The 26850-nt window shown below is 35.6% G+C and overlaps 1 protein-coding gene across 5 annotated transcripts in view; it reads left to right on the top strand.

Moving 5' to 3' along the window:
• Positions 1-26850, top strand: part of LOC105196108 (nephrin) — a 301908-nt gene that overhangs the window by 255992 nt on the left and 19066 nt on the right. For all 5 annotated transcript variants that reach the window (XM_026131964.2, XM_039459216.1, XM_026131965.2 and 2 more), the window contains 2 exons: positions 9584-9714; positions 25665-25824. In XM_026131964.2, coding sequence (XP_025987749.1) covers positions 9584-9714; positions 25665-25824 — 291 coding nt within the window. The remainder of the gene's footprint in view (positions 1-9583; positions 9715-25664; positions 25825-26850) is intronic.

Genomic DNA, 26850 nt, shown 5'->3' on the forward strand with positions numbered 1-26850 from the left:
CCTCCTTTGGACAGAAATTAAATGAGTCGCAACATAGTCGCGCGCTCTCCGTTGCTACTTCTCCTAATATTAAGAGTCTTTTTGAGATAGAAAGTTTAGATAAATTACAAAGTAATAGAGAGAATATATAGAAAGGCTATCAAGAAAATCTTTTATAGTTTTTTAAATTCTTTAAAATAATTGAATGATTATACAGGGTTTTAATTGAGGCATTAAATTGAGCTTGAATAGCTTGAAAAGAAAGCATTTTATTAAAATATTATAAAATATTATAAAAAATGCTCCAAACCAAAGTATGGTCTGAAAGTAGGTACATAGTAAAAAATTAATTTTTGAAAAAGATTACATGAAGATTCTCTCTGTTAAATTATGCAATTTTGTACATAACATAATTTTCTTAATTATTCTACGTATAAAAGTATTAACATAGGGTTATGAAAAAAATCAATAGTTTAGGAGATGTTTATATTGGCATGTTGTATATTTTGACGTGAGATATAAAATATCTCGTAAACTATTAATCTTTTAATTATTCTGTTTATAAAAGTATTCAGATACAATTATCAAAAAAATTAATAACTTATTAGATATTTTATATTTGGCCAAAATATGCCAAAATAAAGCCAAAATAGCTGCTAAAATGATTTTTTAGTAACTTTATTTTAACATTTTTTAATAAATAATTAAAGGCAAAATTATTAGGGGCATTATTTTTTATATAAAATGTTATATTATTCTATATTAGAATAGTAACAATTTCGTATAATCTTGAAAAATCAATTTTTTTGATAAATAATTTTAGCATTATTTGTTTCCCGTTAAACTATTATACGACTTTTGTTTGAAACATTTTTTCTAAAATATTTTTTTTTCTCGAAAAGAGTCAAGATTTAAATATCTGACTCTGTGTTCTAAGATAGTAAAAAATGCTCCATATAAAAAAACACTATTGATATTATTTTCTGAAAAAAATGTAAAAATATTAGTAATAAATATTAATCTTTAATAACAATTCTTATAATTACAGTAATTATACATATTAATAGTAATAATAATTTTTATAAAAATAAATAATAGATTTAATTAATGGAATGAAAAATAATATGTAGTTTAAATATGTAACTATTTAATAATAGCATAGTAATATAGCACAGGTTTAACAATTATACGGTAAAGTTAATCTTCATAATAATTCTGTAAAAACATGTCTTTATTACTCAACGTCGCTTTCGTTTTCAGACGGTAACCGCAAAGTTTTTAATTAAAAATTGACAGAACCGCGGTCGACATTCCTTCGGTCGCAACGACGTTAATACAGTACGACCGCGGCCGTGTGTGTCGAATTCGCCGTTCCGCTCGCAATCTCCGCCTTCCGAATAATAGACAAGGATGACGAAGTTTTAATTAAAAATTAGTAGCCTTTGAAAAGCGATCCGGTTGATTTCGCCGTGTCGCCGAAAATCGTGGACGCTTGGTCGCTCTTTTACTTTGCTTTTACGAATTTCTTGATTCCGTTATTCCCTGTTCTCCACGAAAGTCTAACTCGAGACACAGTAATAGAATTTACTTTACAAACGTGAATCTGATTTAATACATTTTCTCAGTAAAAATTTGTCACAAAGTTGGCTTTTTTTAAATAGAAACGATTAGTTATACAGTGTCTATTTCTTTTTATAATATGTTTCTGCATTTCTTTTATATTTTTTGGTAAAATTTTGCGCTTGTTTGATCGCCAAGTGATTAAAATACTTGAAACGTCTTCGTTTTTAGCGTTTTGTTTCTCGATGCACATAGATGCATGTAAACGCCTTTTAAAAAAATCGATCATTATCGCGTCAGGAATCTTCGCGTTTTCGCGTTGCTCGTCGCGTTTTGGCACGACTTGTCGACTCGGCAGGATCGACACGTAACCCAGATCGAATAGATCGCACGATTTGATTCTTCCCGAAAATTTCGCACTGGCCAGAACGTCGCTATCAATCGGATCCATCGACGGAACAACTGGCCGAAGAAGAATTCGCCAGATGATATCGCACCGATCTATCGCACACGTCGCAGAATTCATATCGCGTAGCCGCCATGGATCTATTTCGAAAATCTCTTCTCAATCTTTCTCTCTTTCTCATTTCCTATCTCGGCCATCATCTTCGTGAAAACCTTGTCTTATTTTCACTTTTTCTTAATTTTTATCTTTTTTTTTCCTTGTTCACAATATGACACAAAGTTTATAAAGGATTTTATCTTATTTTGTGCAGTTATCTCTCTAAAAATTATTTCACAATTTTTCACCTATGAAACAATTTTGAATAAGTTTTTAATGTTAAGCATGTATATAAAAACGGACTATATAATATTTATTATTAAAATAATTTAAGATAATTATTTTAAATTAATAATTGTATTGTATTAATTAATTATATTGAATTTTATTTTCTAATAAAATCTCTGGTAGAGAGGAAACATTTTTAAAGTAACTTTGGATCTTAAATCAAGAGGGGAATGCATTGAAATGTGATACATCACGCAAGGTATTCCAATTTTTGCGACGGCACATATTCAGAGTTAACGCTAACATATTTTTCCCTTATTCTCCTGAATTCTTAACCCATCTTTCTGTACTGCTAGATCTCCATCTTGCTCGCAATTCCAGCTACTCCTATTGTTTCTCCACATTTTCGCCGTTTATCACACGGTTTCTTTACGCTTTGTCTTCGTTCCTCGCCGTGCTCCACGGCGCGGTGCTTCGTCCTCCTTTCTTTCTTCCTTTGCATCTTCTTCTTCGCCGCTCTGCATACTCACGCGGTTTTTCGTCAGCATTTCTTCGCCGACATTCATCTTCTTTTCTCCGCTGTCTTCTAGCACGTCCCGTCTCTTCTCCGTCTTTTCTGTGCCGCCCCTATTACATTCTTCTTCATTCTCGTTTCTCGTAAGTTGCGAGTGAATTCCCTTCTCGCTGTCGTTCCTTTCTCACTTTAAATTTAAGGTTCTTCCCTATTTTGGACATTTCTTACTGAACGTGAAATGTCTTTAAATTACACTTGTCTTTTAAATTATAATTTTTGATAAGCATACACTGTTGACAATTCTGTTACAAAAATTTGTCCCATTAACCTTCTGCAGATCTCCTCATCAGTCTACTTTTCTGCTCAGTCAGGCCAACTAGGTTACTAATAAACGGTTCTATTTTTCAAAGAAATTTTAAGCTAAGAAAAGTCTGAAAAAATACTGGTATCTCTTTTCAAATTTTGAAATACATTTGAACAATTATGTGATCCCAAATATTTCTTTGTACGTGTGGAAATTAGGCATAATAGGCAGAATGGGAAAATGTCTGGGTCTCAAACGACCTAGGATGGTCTGTGGAGTGTTAATTTCTCGCATTTAATCTGTAAAGGGGTGTAACAGGATTAAACTGATATTTTATTCAATCTATACGTTCTTCTTCGATTTTTCCTACCTTTGGAGAGCTTGCTTTAGATTAAAGGAATTCTAATCCTTTTATTCCCTTCTTTTCAAACAATAAATTTTTCTCTCGCTCACACCTGACACATCCTGTCCCGCTCGGTCTTTCTTCCCACTTTGTCTTCCTCCGCTATTCCTACTTTTTCATTTACACTCTTCTCGCCCTTCTTATCGAGACTTTTCGTTTGGCAAGAACTTTGATGAATCGAATTCTCTCGGGGTGGCAACAGTAGTCCACTACGCGGCCCCCGCGAGGTGCCCGAACGAACAATGCGATCCGAGTGCCAAGCTTTATTCCAGGACGATCGTTCGGGATGCCGCCGACGATGGACTGCCGTTATCTACCGATCGTCGAAGAGGAAAGAGTTTCATTATCTAGACGATAACATTGGAAACTGCGGTTACGAATAGTTACGGATCGCGGCTGAGCATTGCGAAATTCGCTGTAGTAGATTTATTGTAAAGATTGCATAGTGATAGAAATGAATTGATTTAAAGTGGATTGAATCTCTGATTTACTGAGTCATCTCAAGACATTCCGACTGATAATTATTTTAGTTATTAAAATAGAACAAAAATAGAGAAGATATCTGATCGATCGACATCCTTTCAATAATTTGACGCTTACAATGTGACGATTATTTATTTAAAGAAGAAAATATATTTTCAACAATATACGTTTAAAAAAAAACTTTTGAAATATATTACATTTGTGTTTATTTCAAAGGATTAATTGACGTTGTTGAGAAACATTCTGTATATTGTTAATGCATCGTGCGAGACGAGAACCGGTTGTTATGAAATTTCCTACGCATAGGATGCAATATCGTTTTTCATATTTTCGACGACGCGTTATTACCGAGGATTCCCAGAGGCGTAGTGGAATAATACGGAGCGAGGGCGATTTCAATACAGGGATCGGTTCGCGCGGAACCGGATATGCGACGCGTGTTCAGCGAAAAGCGGCCGGAAAAAAAGGTGAGAGTGTCGCGATTTGAGTGCTCCCGCAGAAATGAAAATGCCCGACGCGGCACGATAATTGCTCGCGTCGTGTCGCGTCGCGTCGCTTTTGCGAGTTTCCATCGAGGCGCGATCGCAAGCGCGATCGGAAACCGCTAACCAATCATCCGGCCAATTTCGCTCGACTGCAGGGTACGCGAAAAATACAATGCACGTACCACGAGCGCCGCTTAAAAATCAATTTCGTAAAATAATATTAATAGGCTTGTGCGAAAGAGGGGAAAGAAAGAGGAATGGAGTCTCTAAAAAAAATATTGGGATGGCCGATACTCGTATCATTATACTCTGAGATAATTGAATATTTAAAGACAAAGAGAAAGCTTTTGCTTCACAATTCTGTCATAAATTATAACGTTTGCGAATGTAAAATGTAATTTTATTATACCAATACAACGTGACACTAATTCTTATGCAAAATAAAAATAAGTAATCTCACGTCAATGTACGCAACATTTTTATACAATATGATAGAATTTTAAATAGATGCATCATAACGTAGTCAAAGACAATTCATATTTTAAGTAAAACGTGTTTTAAAGAATTCTAAAGGATTTTTGTGAGATGTGTCCATAAATCTGTAAAAAGGAATACGCTTTTCCTCTTACAAGTAAGGAACCGCTGGCATATGGATTAAACGCGGCTTAAGCGTTCGAATGCACGTGTGAAGAAGCATCCCGCACGCGAGAGAAGGAGAGAGAGAGAGAGAGAGAGAGAGAGAGAGAGAGAGAGAGAGAGAGAGAGAGCTTGCGGATGCGGTTGCACGTACTCCGCGAATTTCAGAGCGGCTGAGTGCAGCCGCGGCTGCATCGTCGGGATGCATATTGTGGTGTCGCCGCATGCACGCGTTTATATCGAACGCGCACTACGTAACATGCAACACAATCCGGGAAGCGACGCGAGCTATATGCGCCGATGTAAGATTTATTTCGAGATTACGTACGGTAGTCGCGAGAGCCGCATTTCCGAGCTTGCGACGATCGTGTTTGCCGACGTAATCAGCAGCTCGCAATATGAATATCGCAATACCGCGCGGTTCCATTATAATCCCACGCGCGCAACGCGATCGCAGATTCCGTGCTGCAATCGCGAAGACGCGATTCCGTAAATTCCGCGCGGTAGAACAGCCAACATAGATTATCGCGCGAATCTAATTCGCTTGAGAATTTTCAGACTTATCGTAACGTTGTACGAGACACAGCGATGTATTCCGATTAAGCTAAAAAATTGCTTGAATTTCGGACAAAAATATAAAAAAGTTTATTGGAAAAAATCTTGTTATATTCGATAAAAGTAAATATTGTGATGTTTACAAATTTAAATTGACATATTACATTCGTCATATTTGCTCTTCGGGATATTAAATTGACGTTCCTTCGTTCATAGATTACTTTCACGTTGGTTCGTTTCACGTTTTTTGAAATATTTTTATAAACATAACAGTTTTACGTGTAGTCCTTTCACACGCTTGACGTGAAACGTGTAATTAAAATTTTTCATTATGAAAGAATTCTTTGAAGTTAAGGTGTGAAAATTGAAATCCGAAAATAAAAGTGAAATAAAATATATTTGGACGGTACTATTTCGATTATTTCTACTTAAAAATTAATTCAGAAACTTGGTACTCGGATCTGCAATCGCAGCTACAATATTATCAGAAAAGCTAAAACTACTTCTATCTCTCACAGTGAAATTAATGACTGCAACGTGCGTTCTACCACAGCCATTCATTAAAGTTTCTGCCGTAGCTAAATTTTTGTGACTTTCTTACCTGTAATGTCAACAGCTAATTAAATTTAGTTACGCCGCTAAAGTTTTAGGCATCCCTATATTACAACTGAAATTTAGCTACACAGATTTTTGCTGCTACAACACATTTTTTTTCCGTGTAGAAGAGACCATTGTAAAATGAAAAAGGAAATTTTAAATTTGAAAATACAATTTTTTTCAGTGTGTAATTACCGAGCGTATTATATTCCGCAAATTTATGACGGGTTCTGTCATAAGTCGTGTTTTCCGCTCCGTCGATTCTCTCCCGTCGCGTCTCGCTACTCTTACTTCTATTCCCCGCGTCTTACGTTTCCACGCGTAGATTCGCGACAGCGTGGAAACCAACTACGCGAGACCGATTCAAACCTCGGCGAGCAAACGAGTTGAAATGAAATCCTCCGCGATTGCGATTAATGTCGGGAACTATTTGGAAAAGTATAGACGACCGCTTCTGCATCACACTCTAACGCGTTTTTTTCCTCAAACAGAATCTTTTCATTCTACAGAATACTTTGTAGTACTATTTATTACATTGTGCATTGTGTAGATTGTGTGACGATTAACACTGTTTTATCTGCGATTGAAGAACGAGCATGTATAAGAAATTACAAGATCTCTATATAATTTTATATTAATTTTCCACATTTTTCTCTGTTGAATTTTCCAGCATTTTTCATCTCAATCTCCAGTTACTAGCTGTTCAATCAAAAAGGTTGATACAAACCAGTAAAATCATCTGACATGTTTCTCTTCAATTATTTTAGATGGAGAAACGAGAAAAGGGGGAGTTGAAAGAACTATTCGTACTACTCTCTCTCGGTGATTTCTCTCGGCGGAAGAGCTTTGTATTTTCTCGAGTACGGGCGCGCTAGCGCTAGACCGCCGATTTTCACGATATTCGATCTAACTCGCGTTTTTATTAAAAGTCACGTTAATTAAAAGTCGCTCGCACTCACTTGGAAGAAATAATAACTTTTTTTTCTCCTCGTCTCGTTTCGAATCGACGCTACACGGGAAATTGAAGAAAAATATTGCGAGAGAAAGCTGGAGGATGCGCGCATACCGTTTTCCGATTCGTTCGATTTCGCGCGAAACAATCGTCGCGCAGCAGGGAAATCAATGCTACTTTGTTTATCGAGAAGCGCTCTCGCGATTCTCATTGGCCGTTTTCCTCGTGTGTTGCGAGAATGGATTGAATCAACATGCAATTATTATCTCGCAACGCTACGCGCGACGGCAATGCGCCGTACGCGACGTAATTGTAATTATACGCGATTGCATTGTTACAAATATTCCGGTCGCACACAAGGTATCCGAAACAACGGCCGCTTCCTCTCGGTAATAGATAGCTAAATTCAATACGAGGAGAAATTCATGATTTTGCACGTAACAAAATTTGTTATTAGTTAATTAAATAATTCACAAACTGGAGCCTGTATACGCGCGCGTATTATGATTATTTCACCTAGCTATGATACGTCGAAGATATCGCACTGACGGAAATTTCAATGTTTTGATCAAAGTGTCATTATTAATAGCGTCTACTCCGCGCCCGTCGCCGTGTTCGTTTACATTTCCCCAATGTCATTAGAAAGGAGCTTTAAATTAGTTCTCCCTTTGATTTATTATTTAAATAGCCTTATGGACTCAGAATCATGTTTCAAAAGCCTCCTGTGCCTCGTTTCTCCTTCATTGAACATTGAGATGTATAAAATTATCACATCATGTGAGTAAAGTTATCGATTGTTTCATTCACGTTGTAAGACTATAATTAATTAGTTTTCACAAAGCCACTAACAAGATTACACATCCGCGCATTGTCAAATGAAAAGATCAAACAATACATGTTATTACATTAGCTCCGAAAATTATTGCATAATTTTATACCAGCTAACTGTAATAAATTTAAAAGCCTTCAAAGAAATTTTGTGCGTTTATATTAAATGAAAGCATCAAATAATTTACGTTTATATCGCTAATTTAATGGTGATATTTGCGTAATTGTAATTAATTAAAACAGATTCAAGAGTTATTGCGGAAAGTTTTACATTCTTTCTCGGTAAAATGACTTTATATAAATTTATCAAATATATTACGAGATTGATAATAAAATCTGTTACCACGGTAACAATTTATAATAATTTTATCGTATTTTTATTTATTTCTTTGTCGCGGCTATCGGTTAATCTATTAAAAGCAATCGTTCGATTATATAACTGTAAAATTTGACCATTTTTAGTGGAACAGACGTGCGTTCGATTGTTAACGAAATGAAATTCTGGTCCCTAATCATCGTCCTTTATCATTATCATCATTATTCGCAAATTAACTCTACACAAAGCTACATACACTTACGCACGCGCGCGCACACACACACACACACACACACACACACACACACACACGCGCGCGCGCGCGCGCGCGCGCACACATTGCTAGCGGAATTGACGCAGTGATCAATCGCACGATTTTCATTATACGAGAAAATCACGTGCGATAAAATTCCGAGCTAACGTGACGCGTTTTCGCTTTGACTCCACTGCCGAAAATGCAGATTTCATTAAACTCCAGCCCGTTAATATCCGCAATATTATTCTGCCATGCATTGCTATTCATCGGTTCATAAATAACGCTGCGTCAAAGCGACGTTTATAAATTACCGATGATGTCACACTCCGATACACTCGCGGCGCTCGATCCTTTTTTTTTTGCGATCTCGCTCGAATATTGCGCGTGATATGTTAAATATTCCAACGTAACTAAACGTCACAAAATCCGAAATCATTCATGTCGCTTGGCCGAAGGGCAGAAATAGATTTTGAAAATTTATATTTCGATGTTCAGAAATATATATCTTTTTTCAACGGAAGTCGAAATCTATTTTGATTTAACAAAAGGCCTAGTTGCCCAAGCAATGTTAAATTAGTCTATTTTCACTTGATGTTGTCCCGCAATATTAATTGTGATACAAATTTTTTATAATATAAATTATATTGTATATATGACTATAAATAAATGATATATTTATTAATTGAAGAGATGATGTAACATAATGCAGAAGTCTTTTGATCCAAACTTTAATCCGAAGATCCACATTCAATTCCTGTCAGAATAAGTGTATTTTTCAAAGATAATATATAACGTCACATCAATTTAATTAGTTAAAGCTCCGAGTAAAATCATAAACGCTAACATCTTCGATTAAAAAGAAAGAGTTCAGAAATTTATATGTTGGAAATATAAATGCAATCTTTTGATATTATACGTTAAGCTTTGCATGTACATTACATTTATCATGTTTCACTCAACATTCGATTTTCAATTCTGATTGCAGTTGCGCCCATCGCTAGTCTCAAGATAGGTTCCACTTTGAACCCGAAGAATATCAAGGAGGGCTCCGACGTTTACTTCGAGTGCAACGTCAGGGCGAATCCCAGATCGTACAAACTGACCTGGTTCCACGAGGTAGGCGCTGCATCGACCGTTTCTTCTTTTTTTTTGCAAATCGGGATCACTACTGTGTGGTCCTCGCTGTAAATCGAACATTTTAACAGTGAACCGAGAACGCGCAAATATTTCGCAAGCGACGAGCAGAGTGACACTCGCGGATGTTGACGGAAAATATGGACGGAATTTTAATTGCGTATGCGATACACAGTACGAAACATAAAATGGTAACATGAGGTCACGCGCACGCGCCAAGTTCACAAATTAATTAAGAATCCATTATTGGAGTAGTTTCAAAAGTTTTTAATGGGACAATTTCTATATTCGTTTAATGGGACAATCTTTATATTTATTATAGTTTATTCTCGCATAATTATTTGCACAAGGATAATTTTAAATGAACGTTATAGATCGTAGAGGAATTAGTCGAATCGTTATCGAAGGTTATCTAGGTTAGTTGCAATGGACCTGCAGGGCATTGGTCGAACACTTCCAACATGACCCTTTAACCTATTCCAAATTGCGCAATATGCATCTCGTTGTCGCGTAATGCCGTTATATCTTTCGCGAAAGATTTCGTCGAAATGTAATAAAGACAATATAATGATCACTTAATTAATGATTACTTAATCAAACATATATATGAAAAGTTATCGTCGAATAAGTCGTATAGAAAAAAACTTTACATTTAGTATTTCTATTTAGCTTACACATTTATTTCTTAAAAATAAATATAACTTTAAGTAAAACGTTATATTTTGTTGAATACTATTTTGAAAAATTTTTTATTTTTTATTTTAAATTTCTTTATTTAAGAGAATTTGTTAAATCTAAAGGAACATTTTTCTCTATATGAAAACGAGAAGAGCTGAACTTTGATATTCTGTATCTACATTATAAAATACATGGTTTTCAATTTTTTACTCCGCATCGTTTACTTCGTAAACGAAGAGACGCCATGTGTGAGACATTAATTTTTTGAAGTGACGGATTTTAATCTTGCTTCTTCTTATCTGCCCGTTGCAGAAAGATACTTAATTTTAACTGCGTACGTGATTAATTATCGCGCCGTGTAACGTCAGACAATATTTATAAAATTGTACGTCGCGTCGCGCCGACTACTATCGTTTAGCTTTTTGAAATTCCGATTATTAACATCTAGCTTTCAATGCCATTAGTTTTAGGGAGACAAAAGTGTGGTGAGTTAAACACGCTACCCGCGCATATGTGTTTAACGATTGCAAACGGCCACAGGGCGGAATTTCAGGGGCGACCGATTTTACTGGCTATTTACGCGGATTCTAATGAAATATTCCGTAATTAGTACGCCTATTCCGTCCGGCATTAACATTGCGCATCGGGTTCATCTGCCTACGGCGCTATTCGGTGCATGCGGCATTAGCCGAAATGGATTACGCGAATCATTGCGCAATACTGAAGCGATGGTGCGTACGGCCCTCTGGATGATATTTTTGCAATATTAAAAACAAATATTTAAAAAGTCCAAAATATTAAAAACAGAAAAGAGATGTTATTCAAACAATGGTTTTATTACGTAATCGCCAACGGCGGTAAAAAAATGATGAATTTTTGAATGTCTAACGGTACGAAGATATCGCTCGATTATTCAAGAAACCGATATTCGACGATTCCTCCATCCCATATGTTGATTTAATCAAGTTAGAGCAAGTGCTACTTGCATAAAATCCAAATATCGACGAAGAATTATTTTAAATTGAGACAAGTTAAAGCGATGCTTTTCCATATTACCACAGAGAGTGTCTCTAGAGATGCCGTTTGCCGGGAAACGAATTACCAAAGTTGGCACAGAAAGATCCTTAGCCCCCGAATAATCACGGCGATCAAAGCGAGGCTTCGCTGCGACGGCGACGCAATTAATCAGATTTGAAGGCGCCCCGGCGCGAAGTGATCTACTCTCGGATTAGTCTCCAAGGAAACTGCGGAGCAAAACACGCCACTAATTTTCTTCCCACGTCTCGATTCTCCTCCGGAAAATCTCGCGCTTTTGTTTAACTCCGAATATCTCTCTGAGCGGAATTACGTCGTTTCGCATCGTTCTGCGCGAACGATCATTCGTGTCGAAACATTGATATCTAATTCGTCTCCTCTACCTCAGGGCTGGACCGCTTTAAACGCGATAATAAACGTAAGCGAAGAAAAATTCCGTTTTCTTCATTGTCCGAGCGGTATATCTTTTTTTTCCGCGGAGGTGATCGTCAAAAGCACACGTCGCACAGATTCTCTTTTATCTTCGGTCACTCAAGGATCGCCAGAGTTTAAGCCTCTTAAGCAGGATTAGGTCTTCCATCATTTTCTCCGCTCTCTCTCTCTCTCTCTCTCTCTCTCTCTCTCTCTCTCTCTCTTTCCTTGTTACTCCCTCGAGACCATAAAATGGTCTGCGATCGTTTTCACGCTTCTCTCGCGACATCTTTGGGCATTCTGCAAGGATATCAAGCAATGCACGTAAACTGCGTGACGCTCCGTGAAAAATGCATCGCACGTTTAGATCGGTCGTTAGCTAATCCCTGATAAAACTGAAATATTACGAAGCTCGCGACGACGCTGGCCTCGCCAACGAGCGAGGCCAATACTCCAAATAGATTTACAGGATCGCGGTAATATCTTTACCGTCAGATCGCAACGATCGCTCCCGTTCGCGTACGCTGCGGAATAAATAATGCAAATCGAGTGACATGCAAATATTTTCTCGGAATTGCCCGACGAGATTGCAACGGAAATTTCCAGCGACGAAGCTCTTTGCTTCTGCCGAGCCAAGATTCAGCGTACAAGATTAAAAAAGTAGTTATTTTAATTTATTTATTTCAATGCTATCAGTTTCGACGTGGTAGAAAGAAAAAGAGATTTCTCTTGCATATAAACGATACAGTGTAAAAATGGTACCTAAAGAGAATTTTACAAAAATTTTTGCGCCGCCTAACATTTTCTTAACTCTAAAGCGACGGATTGACAAATATTAACATAAACGTTTGAGCAAATTTCTTTTACAATTCTTTCAGAAAAAGATGTTATTTAAAAAATGATGTTATTTAACGCGCTAGACGTTCCATGCAGATCTCTATCAGCCACTTAAGACATAACGCAATTTATCTCGACATAAAGAGAAACATAAAGTGTAAGGATACACGCTGTTTCAGATAGGAAGTAGTTCCCGCGACTCACTTTTTCTCTTTGTTTCTTTCTCTCTCTCTCTCTCTCTCTCTCTCTCTCTTTCTCCCTCCCCTCTTTCTCTCGCATGCGCTTTGCTTCGGACAATTTCGCGGATCGTTTGTCTCGGTTCCAGCAGCGCGTTGCTGTTGCATATTTAAGCGAGAAGACGGGCGCGAAAGGAAGAACGTTGACTGTCCTCTTTAAATTTGTAAGAGGCAGGACGAAGGTCCTCACACAGCACAAAGGAGGAGGTTTGTCGCCCCTCTCGTACACGCCCTTACAGGAACGATTTTCCCCCTCGGATAGTCGCGTGCGCCGCTCGAGGGGACGAAAATTTTTCCTTAGAGGGGCAGGATGCCGTAACGCGACTCCGAGGAATTCCAGGCGAAATTTCGCGAATTATTTATCGGCCCGATGCTGCACGCTGAGAACACGGAGACAACGACGACGACGACGACGACGGCGACGACGACGACGACGACGACGACGACGGGAGGTGTGAGGTTGCACGTTTTGGATAAACGATCTGGCGAGTCGCTCGCGGAAATCGAAGGCGGTACTCGGAGTATCATTGGAGTAGCATCGAGAAAATTTTCTTCTCCTGCCGCGAATCCTAGAAAGGAACTTTTAATTGAGCGGTATTTCACGAGGAACGAAGTTGCAGACATTTTGGAGATATTCTCGCGCGTTCCTTTTCTCTTTCTCTCGATTCAAATAGTTTATGATATAAAAAATATTCATAAGAGAACTTTTTTCGCTGAAAATGAAGAAAGCAATTATATGAAAAGAAGTGAGCTGAATGTTTTAGCATCCTTTTTTTCACTCTCCGTTGCGCTTTCAAGCGCCAACTTTGATTTACTTGGTTGCATTTTCTTGCTCAGTAAAATTATTACCGATGTTCAAGTTTTCGCGTAGGATTTAAGAGCCCGATCCACGCGATGCGGTGAATTTTCGGAGGTGGCGAGTAAGTTCGCCGCCATTCGAATGGAATTTTAGAGTAAGGATAATTTGGAATGTCTGGAGCTATTCGTGTGGCCGTGCGAGCGTCGGTGTGCACTCTCGTTGAAATTATTGTAAATTTACGAGCACCCCGTTGTCACACCTCCCGTTCGACGGTCCGTATCCCGTTCTGCTCGTCGAACCGAACCGATAAATTGCCCACGAATCACCGGCTCGCCGTTGGTTTACCAATCCGTAAAAACGTCCGTACAACAAAAATTTTATTGCGCGCGCACCTTTGTGTATGTATACATGCGGACGTATCGTTCACCATCGAGCGAAAATTGCGGCGATTCGTTCGCAATGACGAGACCCGCGCTCCAGCCACGTCCTTATTAAAGATTCAGAATTAATCCGGGCTTGACCAGCATCGAGAATCAAACGCGAGGTACGCATATTTATCCAGATTTTTGCTTTACACTGCTCGAGGCGTACCTTAAATTACTTATTAGCCACTCGGTCATAAATTCTTAAACATTAAGCGTAAATCATGTTTATACTATACGAAGTTATAAAACGTGCATAAGAGAGAAATGTGAAAATTCATCATATATGTACGTACAGAAAAGGTTTCTGGATCCAATTTTATTACTCTTCCACGTTTTATAAAATAAAAATTGACAATTAACAATTATGTATTGTTGAGAAAGAAATATTTTATTTTTAATGATGAAAAAATTCTTAAATCTAAAATAAAATAATTTTAGCTGTCTCATTAATTTTCTCAGATAGATTTATAGATTTGAAATAGAAATTTATAGTAATTTTATAATATTCTTGTTTTAACAGTAGACAGATCTGAAAATATTTTATTTTTGCGAAAAAAGAGAATTTTTTAAATGTCAAATATATGTAACTGTAATTCTAATAAAATGTCAAGACCTACAAAGGAAATCGCTTTGTGAATATTAAAAGTTCTTTATCCAGTAGCTTCAATATTAATAAGGATTCGTTTAACGCGTAAGCAAAGGTTGCTGGGCTTTTTGTGGATACATTTAATTATAATGCATTGCGTTGAATTTTCCTTACGGAAGAACGTTTCTTCGCGAGATACCTATCGGCAAAGTTTCCAACTGTGTAATAGTTAATTTTTGTTAATACATTTCGTTAATACATTGAGTAAAATTTATTCTAAATACAAGCTTAAAATAAATGTGTTATCTTTGTCTCAAGACAATAAGTCAATATTGTTTAATTTGACGGAGGAAAATAGGAATTATTGATCTTATTCTAAAAAAGCACATACATTTAGACGTGACAAAACGAAGCCTAACTTTGCAAATTTTTTGCGGAGAAACAGAAGAAAATAGAAAAATCAAGTTTGTTTTATTAAAAAAAATTATACTTCTTTTTATTTTATATTTAAATTTGATTAAAAAATAATAAAAAGTGGCAACGCCGCTCAATTTCCCCAGATCATGTTTTAAAAAACAGTGTTTACTGTGACCATTGCTTATCAAATTCATCTAATGGCGAAAGTAAAATAAAGAGGCTTTCTTTATATTTAAACCAAATTATAAATGTAAATATTAACGTAGCTTTTTCGAAATGTAGTGTTTAAACAAAATGGTCTCTCAAAATCGTCATATCGATTTTTTATTGAAAATATTTCTTTTTGAGAGAAAAAGCGAAGCGTCATAAAGAAGTCTTATCTTGTGAACTAGGTGAACTTTTAGTATTTAGAAAATTGTTTAAAATTGCAAGTTAATATGGGGGGATCAAGCGATTTTCGATACAGTAATGATACATTTTAAAACTTTTCGAAAAAACATGCATTTAAAATTTTACATTTACTAATGCACTAAAACATCGAAAGTTTTACACTTGCATTGAGAGAATCGTTTATTTCAAAACCAGAAAGCAATCCTGCTGAGGTGGATGCTTTGCTCTTGTAGTGCCCGCGACGTATCTCTCTTTTCTTTCAGTGTTGCTTAGTACACGCATCGGTGTCTAAAGTACGCTATTCTTCCGTAGCGTCATATGCACGTGTATACAAACTTATTGATTTTGTTTATTGATATAAAGACTGGTTATAAGAACAGAATGAAATTAATACTAACTTGTACGATTCGCATAACACGAATATTTTAAAACCGAGACCTCAAATACTGTCTGCTTTAAAGTCGATTTTTCCACTACAAGTTTTACGCATTCTGAAATTGCTATAAAATTTAAAATGTAGCACTGTATTTTCTTCCAACAATAATATCACTTACATCTTTTTTATTTTTTTTGTAGACTATAACTCTCTGCTTCTTGTTCAATCTAATATCAATATTTTTGGTAATGTACGTTTTTTGCGACTTGATTTTCTGAAATTTTCCGTTTGAGAAGATTTTTAGAATTTTCTCTTTTTCTTCTTCGTTTTGCTTTGACATTCTCAATTGCTCGTCCGAACATTGTTGTCAGACTGTTCGTCTTTTGAAATACAACGCTAAGACCTACTATTGAATACAATGAAAAGAATGGGAAAGACCCTTCTTTAGACTTGCGAAAACCTGATCCTGCTGCAGATATGTTTAGCGCGATCAACGTGCTCAGCACGCTCGGCGGTCTCGACGCGCTAGACTATAATTTCGTGTAACTCTTTTGTTTTTCATCAAATTGGCTTAAAATTTTACAAAAATATTTTTAAGACATCACACTTTAAAAATATAATTAAAAAAGTCGATTTTTTTAATCCTTTTAGGTATATGTATATGCTTCCTTCACATTGCTTTATTTTTATATTGCTTAAGGTAAGATTAAGTATGCCAAGAATGTTTTTAGTGTCTTGTTAGAAATCTTTTCTGAAAGGGTGCATACTTTTTGCTACAAAACTACGATTTGTCTGTTCTCTTTTCTATTTATTATTTCCAGCTGCAAATTGGAGGATAGTGTTAGATACGAAAAAGATAAACAATTGAATTTGTACTCTGTGCACGTTGTTCAAACGCGATTGTACTTTTCGGGATGCAACAATCGCTCGGTAAAAGTTTCTTTTACTTGCATGGAAAAAATGGCGAAGAATGGGAGCATGCAAAATTCGATGAGGCGAGGCTGCGGGCGAGAATATTTTTTCCGCAGCGTGCGTTGGACGTTTCGCGTGAACTGAAATCGTGCACGCTGGTGAATCGCGCTGATAGACAAGCATCATCCGGGCGAATGGCGACGATTCATTCACGGATCAGATTCGCAGTTGCTGCCATTTCGTCTGGAAATCGAAAGAGGGAGGGAATTGCAAACAAATATTTGAACGCGCCTTTGAAACCGCATTGGCCGATTTTGCTTTGTTTCCGGGCATGAAATAACGCACGCATGATTACACTTAGATAACTTAAGCTTGTATTTGTTTCATTTAAATTGTTTAATATTTTTTCTATAATTTAGCACCGTTTTAATTACAAATATTGGGGGGGGGGGCTATTGTGCTTTCAATACTTGCATTAATATTTTTAGCGTTAAATATTTTCCAGCAGCGCTTATGCACACGGGAAAATAATGTATTGAGAATAGTAGTTACGATAAAAATCTGGAATGAATCGCTTTAACAATCGCTCTTAAACGTTCAAACGTTTTATTCTTTATTTGAAGTCTCGTTGCTTAACGCACTGGCTGCAAATCGGTTTGTATTTCGTATCTCTTTATTTGATGTTTCGTGAAATTTCGTTATATTGTGTTACGGATACCGAGTAAAGGATCCTATCGAGCGAAACGTAAATCTGAAATCGGCGGGACATGATTATTATGTTAGCGTTACGGCATGCGTTACATAGCGCGCTATGATATAACATCATTATATCATATTATAGAGACGACATTTTACGTTTTGCTACGACCGGAAAATCGAATCTTCGTCAATTAATCGCCATACGTATTTTGGGAATTCGAGACTTTGTTCAACGTTGGAAATAATTTGATATCGGTGAACTTCGTCTCATCGACGAAAATACGAGGGAAAAGTTGCTCGTGCGGGAAAATGTGGCAGGTTTCTTTTTTGCTATTTATCTTTAAGTATTAATTTTCCAAAATGTTACACCTTTTGAATTCTGTCTGTGCACGCTCTTTAAATCTAAATCAGTGAAAATTTTATTGCAATGCTATATTTATAACTACAATTATCAGTGACTATTTTTTTAGAAATTCTGATTAAAAGAGAGATACACTAGTGTCAGCTGATTCCGCTCTCACCGAAAAACAATGCATATATCACTGATTAAATATAGTTAGAAGTATACCACTGACATCAGAATATTCACAAAAATATGGAAAGTTGCACTTTTTATAAGTAACTCGTTACCATTATTGATACATAAAAATTTCGTAACTTTGTCATTTAAGTTTTTAATGCTAAAATAAAAACACTAAATAATAACACTAAATAATAAATTTATTTTTGTAGTTTTTGTTAAACTTGAACGACTACATAAAATTTAAGGACATGATTTTAAAATATTAAAAATGCAAATAAATAATTTTTATTTTTATTAAATTTATAAATTCAAATTTATACATTTTGCCTAAAATTTTACGTGACTAAATTACAAATATGAACTTAAAATTGTTCATAAAATATATGAAACTACAAATATTATAGAAAATTATACACACGTACATATATGTATATGTGGATCATAATGTAAACTCGTTAAATGTTATCGATATTTTTTATTATCTTTCAGTAAAAGCTTGTTATAAAACTCCATTATATTGTTCTGTAGATAACCTCTTGAAGATGAATTAGTGCAGAATTACCGATACTAAACAATCTTTCAACTGCTGCACCGCTCGGTAAAGCTTTTTGACGAGTGTCATCATATTACACGTAATGGATCTAGGAAATTTTATAGTGTTAATTTTTTTAAGATAATGTAAGCATTATAAAATTGAATAAATATTTTTTTTTTATATTGGAAAGTTCTGTAACAATTCGACATCAAACTTCCTTGGCTTTAGAAATTATTGCAGTTCTTCTTCGGACTCCAAAGTTGATGTTTGTGATACCATAAAACTATTTTTAAGACAAACTTAAATATAAAAACAGAATACGAATATTAATTGAAAAATAAAGATTGAATGTACGAAAATTATGCTGTAAATAGTGTAAAATATAAAAAGTAATGATAAAAATAACTGTTAAATTCGTTACTGAAAAAAATGTAACTACGTTATCGTTATAGTTATAAGAAAAAAAGTAACATTATCATTTTGTTACAAAAAAAAAGTAATTGTAATGATAACGGCGTTACAAGTAACGCATTACTTCCATATCCCGTTATGCGTTGCCACTCAGAATAATAGGATAATAACGGTATATGTATATGTCGCACTTAACGAAAATTTAATTCAAGTACTATATTTACTAAGTTTATAATGAAAACAAACTGTATCAAAAATTTTATACTACTACTATCTACTACTATAAAAAATTAGAAATATTTATTTTCTTCTATTTGGAAAACTTTAAAAAAGCTTTTACCGTATATCAAAAAACTGGGATTTATGGCCGCTCATGAGTGAAACAATGAAATTGAACAAAGAACATAAGACCTAAGCACTTGTATTTTTGTGCACTCCATCCTTTACTATCTCTCTACACTTACGTATCACGAAATAATCATTAAATCTTTAAACTTTTCTATAGAGAAAGAGTAATTGTTTTTGAAATTGTAATTGCTGCGCCATTTATATTGACAATTTGCAACTGTCAAAGATTTCGTTAATATTAAGAGTAAAAAAAACTAAAATTGCAACACAATATTAATATAATATAAAGGCATAACAAAGTGGCTGCAAGTCCGTTCTTTTTTTTTTTACTTTTGTGGCTAAAATATCGGCTATCTTATCTTGTATGCACGAAAAGAACGGTTTTGCTAAAGTATCTAAAAATTTAATTGGGTTCTCAAATTAATTGTTGGAATGTCAAAATTTTTTTTAACATTGTTTATCATGCTTATAATTATTTTGATTATCTAATAAAATTATTTTTAGATCTATATCCAACTAAATGTTTAGATATTTGAGCAAAATTATTCTTTTGTGTGTGATTTCAATTTCGTGAATGCATTATTCTTCTGTTACGCTCTATACATAATTGATTTACGCTCTCAGATTGTTATCATCTTTCATGAAGTTGTGAGATTTAGAGAGTTCCGTTTTCTTTCGGAAATCGTATCCTTTGAACCTCTGCTTCGTAATTTTCCGTCAAGAATAGACTCGCATCGACAGGCGAAATATCTCGCTAAGGTCGCGAGTCGAAAGTTAAAAAGAGGATTTGGCCGTTACTTATGCATAACTCGAACGGATGGCGAAACTTCGCGACGAGATGCAGGATGCGCGATATAAGACGCACGTGCCCATAACGGGGGTGGGTGCTGTCGCAAGAACGGGGGTAGGAACTTATCGCCTCTGTCTCGCGCTGGCATTTGGGGGTGAGGAAGGAGAGGAGGGCTTCGTGTATATTATACTCGGTGACGCGGATATATTCCGCGCTCGTCCCGGAACGAGGCACGCGCTCGTATCATCCGGTCCCCGACACAGCTACGTATATTTAACGTCTAATACGACGGCGTCGTGTTACGCGAGAATGCACGCGGTATCAGAACGGAAAGAGAAAGAGAGAGAGAGAGAGAAAGAAAGAGAGTCCTCTCCGTACGCGAATCCCATAGGACGGTGGCCGTAGCATATCTGGAGATGGCCGTCGAAATAGGAAATTCCATTTGCGCCGCGAGAGTTTCCGAGATGGAAATAGTTCACGTGTTCGTTGACAACGCGTTATTTATTGCGGATTATTCGTTGAAAAATATGAATGTCCAACTGTAAAAAGAGTGGCCAAAAATGACATTATTAAAAGCATGACTTTGAAGGAATTATCGAGAAAATATAAGTATACTACATGTAGAAAGTTTTAGACCAAGAATCTACATGTTACTATTTTCAAAATGGATTAATGTTGTTTAAAACGGTCAGATTTTGCTTATTAGATTTTGATATCATTAAATATTATTATCAACACAAAATCTAATAAACTTTAATCAATATTAACCCATTTTGAAAATAATTACACATCAATCTTTGGTCTTAAACTTTCTGAATAATGGTATGTAATAAATAACTAATCTGTCATCTTTTCCCATTCTGTGAAAAAAAGTTAACATTTTTTCTCATTTAGGGTGCGTTCGGGGAGACGCCGTTAGGGGAGATGCTGTTTAACGATAAGGCTGTTAGCGGAGTTATAAGATAGTATTATCAAACGCAATGTCACACGATGTCACCAATGGTGACGTGTTACGTTATAATTGCACGCTACAAATTCTGTTCCTTCCGAGATAGTATGATGATAGCGTTAGCTTTGGTTAGCCTTTGTAAGCGAACGGCTCGTCACTATATATCACTGCACATGATGGACTTATAACCTAACTCGAAGAAGCCGCGAAATGATACTATAACACAGTAATGCTAACCAGGGTTGTACCGTAAATTTCAAGAGATTACGTTTATACGTATTATTTATGTTTATTGCACATTATTGTTTACGTTACACATTTTTATGTAGGTATAAAACAAGCGATGTAAATTACTATAAATTATAAATTGGATAAAATAATACAAAACAAGTAATTGAGTTATAAGTTATTGTTGACCTTCCAACTACATGTGGATCTAAGATCTCCGCAATAAAATAATATTTACTTGTAATTATAAAACAAATAAATGTTTATCTAGCATCCTTCTCTAAAAGAAGTATATGGTAGAAGAAACTCGATGGCCGAGAGCCATTGCAAAAGATATATCGCCAAGCACGTAAAGTATAAAGTTTTGCACGAACGTATCAAACTCACATATAACTTTTTTTTATAAGTATTAATTTTGTTATTCATGAAAAATATGTTTTTCATCAAAACATTTTCTTAAAAGATTTTGAAATCGTTGCTTCCTTATTTCCAATAGTTATTACCAAAAAATGGAATAAAAATTATTTTTGTTGCTTACTTTAAAGTATATTAAATATATTCAATAAACAATGTTTATTTAAAATAATAAAATCTTTAATTACAATGTTGACAGATGTTTCATGAATATTTTTAATTTTATTGAAATACTTTAAGGTAAGAAAAATAACAACACATTCACATGCCAGGCATGTGTAATGTGTAATGGGAAGGTACCGAAGAAACATCCGTAGTCAAAGGGTTAATATCTGTTTCTCTTCTTGATAAAATAGAAACGTATGATATTAAAAATTAAATTCAAAAACAAAATGTAATTTTCTAATACTATTCTGATGAAATCTGAATTTCTGATGATCCATAAATTATTAGTTACATAGATGATACGTAAAACTCAAGTTATACAGTTTATATTGTATGTACACGTAATGTAGATTATTTATATTTTACGCGTAAATGCTTAACCCTGATGTTATCACTACGCTATTACGTTATTGGCATTGATCCACAATAGTGTTGGTAGAGTGTTTGTGTTTCTAGTGTTAATGGCGTCTTCCCTTAGTTGCTCTTTAATTTGATTTGCATTCTAATTTTTAAATTTAAACCTTTATCATTTCACAGACTAGTGTTTCTGAATCTTTTAATCATTTGAGAAATTCTTTTCGCTTGTTACCGCATGCGATAATTCGTAAAACTGAGATTCGCGCGCGAGATTCGGCTGCTACTGTATTTGAAAGCATCTCAGCTTCTCGCTAGACGCTTAAAGTTTGAGACACCGAGATAATCGCATGAATGCGCATTGCTCGTCGCGCGTTACACGGCGATATCTACTGTCTCCCGCGAAGACGTATCGCTTCCCGATCCTGTAGCGACGTCTCGCTGCTGCAGGGGCCCGATGCGCCTCTGCACGTACCGGTTTCCGCGGAGAATGCTGAGGAGAAATAGATACGGAGCTCGTTACTCATCTAAAACAAGCGCGGTGAGACGTGCGCGCGAGAACTTCTCTTCCTTCGATGGTCGCTGCCGCATATCCGCCTTCTCTCGACATTGTTCGCGATCCGGTTTCTTTCGATTTTATCCGTAGACAGTGGTCTCGAGGCTCTCAATTACAGTTCTCTGCAAACATTGTCCGAACATCCTTAACCTTTTCCGGGTCAAGCTAATTTCGACAAATAGACCGACACACAATGAATCAAAACAATAAAATTAATGGACATGGGCTTAAAAATAAGACCATGATTTTTTTATTCAACTATGAAAAATGTACATATTGTTGAATGATTAAATCAATCTTTTAATATATTTTTATTGATACTTCTTTCTTCATCATCACTTAACAATGTCATAATTCCAAAATTGCTGATGTAACATTGCTTCTATTTACCTTAAAATTACACAATAAAAGTCTCATCTGTAACATTGCATGTACATTCAATCTAACATATTTAATAGTTATTTTTTGTACATAAATCAGAAAATTTACCTCACGTATGTCTACTGCTAATGTACTAGTCTTATTTTCAAGCATTGAAATGTCTCCTACAATCATAACTGTATCAAAAATTGTTCGCATTTGATCGAATAATTCAAATATAAATAGTAGTCTATGACACATTTTTACTTCAAATATCTGTAAAGATTGAATACCTGAATACTTGCTCATAATAAGATAAATCTCTTCATATTTTTGGTGCAATGATTTACGAAGCGTCTATTGTCTATCATTAATAACCGTTGAAACAAATTTTCTATAAAAGATGTTAATTATCTGTTTTAAGAAAAAAACGTTGAATGTTGCAATTTTTTTATTGTGAAGAAGAGTTTGAGGATCCAAGATTTTTAGAAAATATCACTCGTTATTGTTGATTTTTACTTAATTATATCTTAAAATGCGTAGAAGAATGCATAAATGTCGAGTTTACTATCGTAAAAGTAATCTTATGTGTCCACTGATTCTACTGATTCTATTGTGCGACATTCTGTACTGTGCTATTCTGTTAAATTCTGTATAGAATTAGCTCTATGTGATAAGCGATCTTTTAATAGGAGGAAAATATTTTCCATGGAAAATTGTTTTAAACTTTTATATTCCATTATATTAAGTCAAGTTTAAGTGATAAATATTTGCACGAACTCTTTATCTTTGAAACGTTTTCAAAGATTTTTTATCTCGTAAATATTTGCTTAAATTAACAAGATTAACGAATACTCTATACGGTAGCGCTTTGAAAAATGGGTTTGATATCTCAAGTTTATTATGGCACAACTTTAAACAATCTCTTTAAGAATGTTTTATACGTGTGAATACATATTGTCGGAAAATTCTGTTCGAAATAAGCGAAAATTCGCATTAAACCACATCTTGAAATTTTCAGTGTTCTTGTTTCGTATTTTCATTGGTGCCTCAGGGAGGGAGAAAAAACGCACCGTTATCTGGACTTCGTGATTTAAAGCGTGCAAATATTTTGCATTGCAATCGCACCGATGCTTCCGCCCGAGCGGAATTTTCCTCTCACGCAATGTAAATCCGCGCCGGAGAGAAGCGGATATCGCGCTACCGTCCTCGAATGTTAGAGAAACAACAGTGAGTTGCATCTCGATATATGTGCGAGAAAAAAACATAGTTAGAAAGATTCAAAATAGAAAATTAAAATATTACACAGGAATATATAAAAAAAAATCAAATTTTGAATGGAGTACCGATCGTTCAAATATCGAGGTAACGATAATTTACAAACGATTGGAAGTTAAAAGAAACCGATATTTCAAATAGATTAAAAAAAATTATGTTCTTAATTAATTTTAAATAATTTTTATTTATTAATAAAATATTTATTGTCGGGAATTACGACATTATAAAGAAGTGTTAGCCTCAATTTTTACTGAAAAGGAATCGCGTCCAAATTCTTAGCAGAGTTGCCAGCCAAGAATACACTTGCAACTTTTATGACATCCTACGTGACGGGATTTAGACAAAAAGATCAAAAGTAAAACCGAGAATCACAAGAAAGCGATGATAAAGACGAATGAAGAGGAAGGGCGTGGATAGACGAGAAAGGCGAACGATAAAGCATAGGAAAGTGGAATTGTCTTATAGGAGAGAGAGAGAGAGAGAGAGAGAGAGAGAGAGAGAGAGAGAGAGAGAGAGAGAGAATACGGGAGAGGAAATAGGAACGAGAGAAGACAGAGGGAGGACAAGTGTACATCGTAAATTCCCTTTGTCCGACCTTCTCGAGCGGACGACAACCCGCAGCGGGCCGCGGTTGTTTCCTCCTGAGCAACGGCACGATCTTCGCCGAAGCGGAAGTGGCACTGAATGCCAAGACTAAGACAAATTTGTTTATTTGCGACGGGCAACAATGAGAGCTGCTGGTTCGGTCTTGCGGAAATTTGACGCGAAAGGGGAAACCCGCGTGGAAAGTATCAGACACGATCAAGCGTTAATGCTTCATCTGTTATTCGAGGATCAACAATCTTTTCTGACGCATTAACATTCGGAAGAGTCATTCTAAATTTTTCCTAAAGTTTTTCCCAGACCAGCGGATTAGAGCTGCTTTGTTGAAGATTTGTTCTACATAATTCGTAATTTGTATCAAATAATTCGAGTAAAACCGGAATGCCTTCCGGATTTCAAACTCGGGTTACGAGCTGATCCAGATTGATCCAAGTTGGTTCTGTGATTGACTCGGGTTAGGCCAGACTATCTCGTTGTCTGAGAATGTTGTATGCAACTAATTAATGTTATTCAAACAAGAGTTATGTTACATAGATATTCGGGATTCGTTGTTTCCACACGAGCGCGGCATGGCAGTTCTTTGACACTCAGACATCCAATCTTGTTTGCTTATTTAGAAGGTGGAGCTGCATCACAACGTCACCGGCGGCGTGGTGCTCTCGGATCACTCGCTGGTGCTGCAGAGCATAACTCGGGAGTCTGCCGGAGGGTACACCTGCATGGCCGCGAATGTCGAGGGCCGTGCCAAGTCCAATGTAGTCAATCTCGAGGTTATGTGTAAGTATGTTTTACACGCTCTTGCTTAACGATGTGTGTGTATGAGAGAGAGAGAGAGAGAGAGAGAGAGCTAGAGAGAAACCCTCGTGAAAGTGCCGGTTAATGGTCTCGGTGGCACGGCACTTCCCACGATGTGGAACGCCGCAAGTAGAATTGGTGGTTTTGCGCCACCGGTTTCTCGTTGCTGTTTGGGGATCGATTTGGAGTTCTTCGGGATTCAAAATAAAAAATTTCTAGACTTAAGATTAGAAAAAACCTAGACTCAAGATTAGAAATGTAGGACCTCGAAAGAACATCATCGGTCTAGTTTCCACCGAGACATTAATTCACACCTCATAGCGTAGAACCAAATTTAAGTCGATGGAAATATCCTCATTTTACTTCTGCTTTGATCCTGATCAAATTGTGTTCAAATGGCAGTGAATTAACACGAAATTTTAATGGAAATGGTTGAAAGTAGATGGTGTCAATATTTACTTTTTATTATTCATAATAAGTAGTTATCATTCATTAATCATCAAAATGGAGAGTAAATGTAAGATTTAGACATATAATAAAACTTTAACAATAATTAATATTTTAAGAGACAAAAATTTTTTGAAATTGTATATAATCACACAAGCCAAAGTTAAGTTGGCTCTATTGAAATGTCTATCTTTTTTACATTTACTTCTAATAGAAACAGCATACTAACTTTGACTTGCACTGAAATAGAACCGAATTGAAGTAGAAACTAGACACACACATGTATACATACAGTGTGTATAGATATATATATATATATATATATATATATATATATATATATATATATTTAACTATGCAGCCAAATTTGAAAGAAGAGAAAGAGAAAGACAGACATTTGGGACACAAATCTTTCCTTTTATATATTATTGGTCTATTGATCGAACTTTGTTTAAAGAATACATACACCTAGAATAGACTTATAATTATGAATAATTTTCTCCGAAAGTATTGAGATTATTAAAGTAGGATTTGTACTAATCTTTTATAAAGTTTCCTTAA

Source organism: Solenopsis invicta, chromosome 16, assembly GCF_016802725.1.
Source record: "Solenopsis invicta isolate M01_SB chromosome 16, UNIL_Sinv_3.0, whole genome shotgun sequence".
Classification (NCBI taxonomy): Eukaryota; Metazoa; Arthropoda; class Insecta; order Hymenoptera; family Formicidae; genus Solenopsis; species Solenopsis invicta.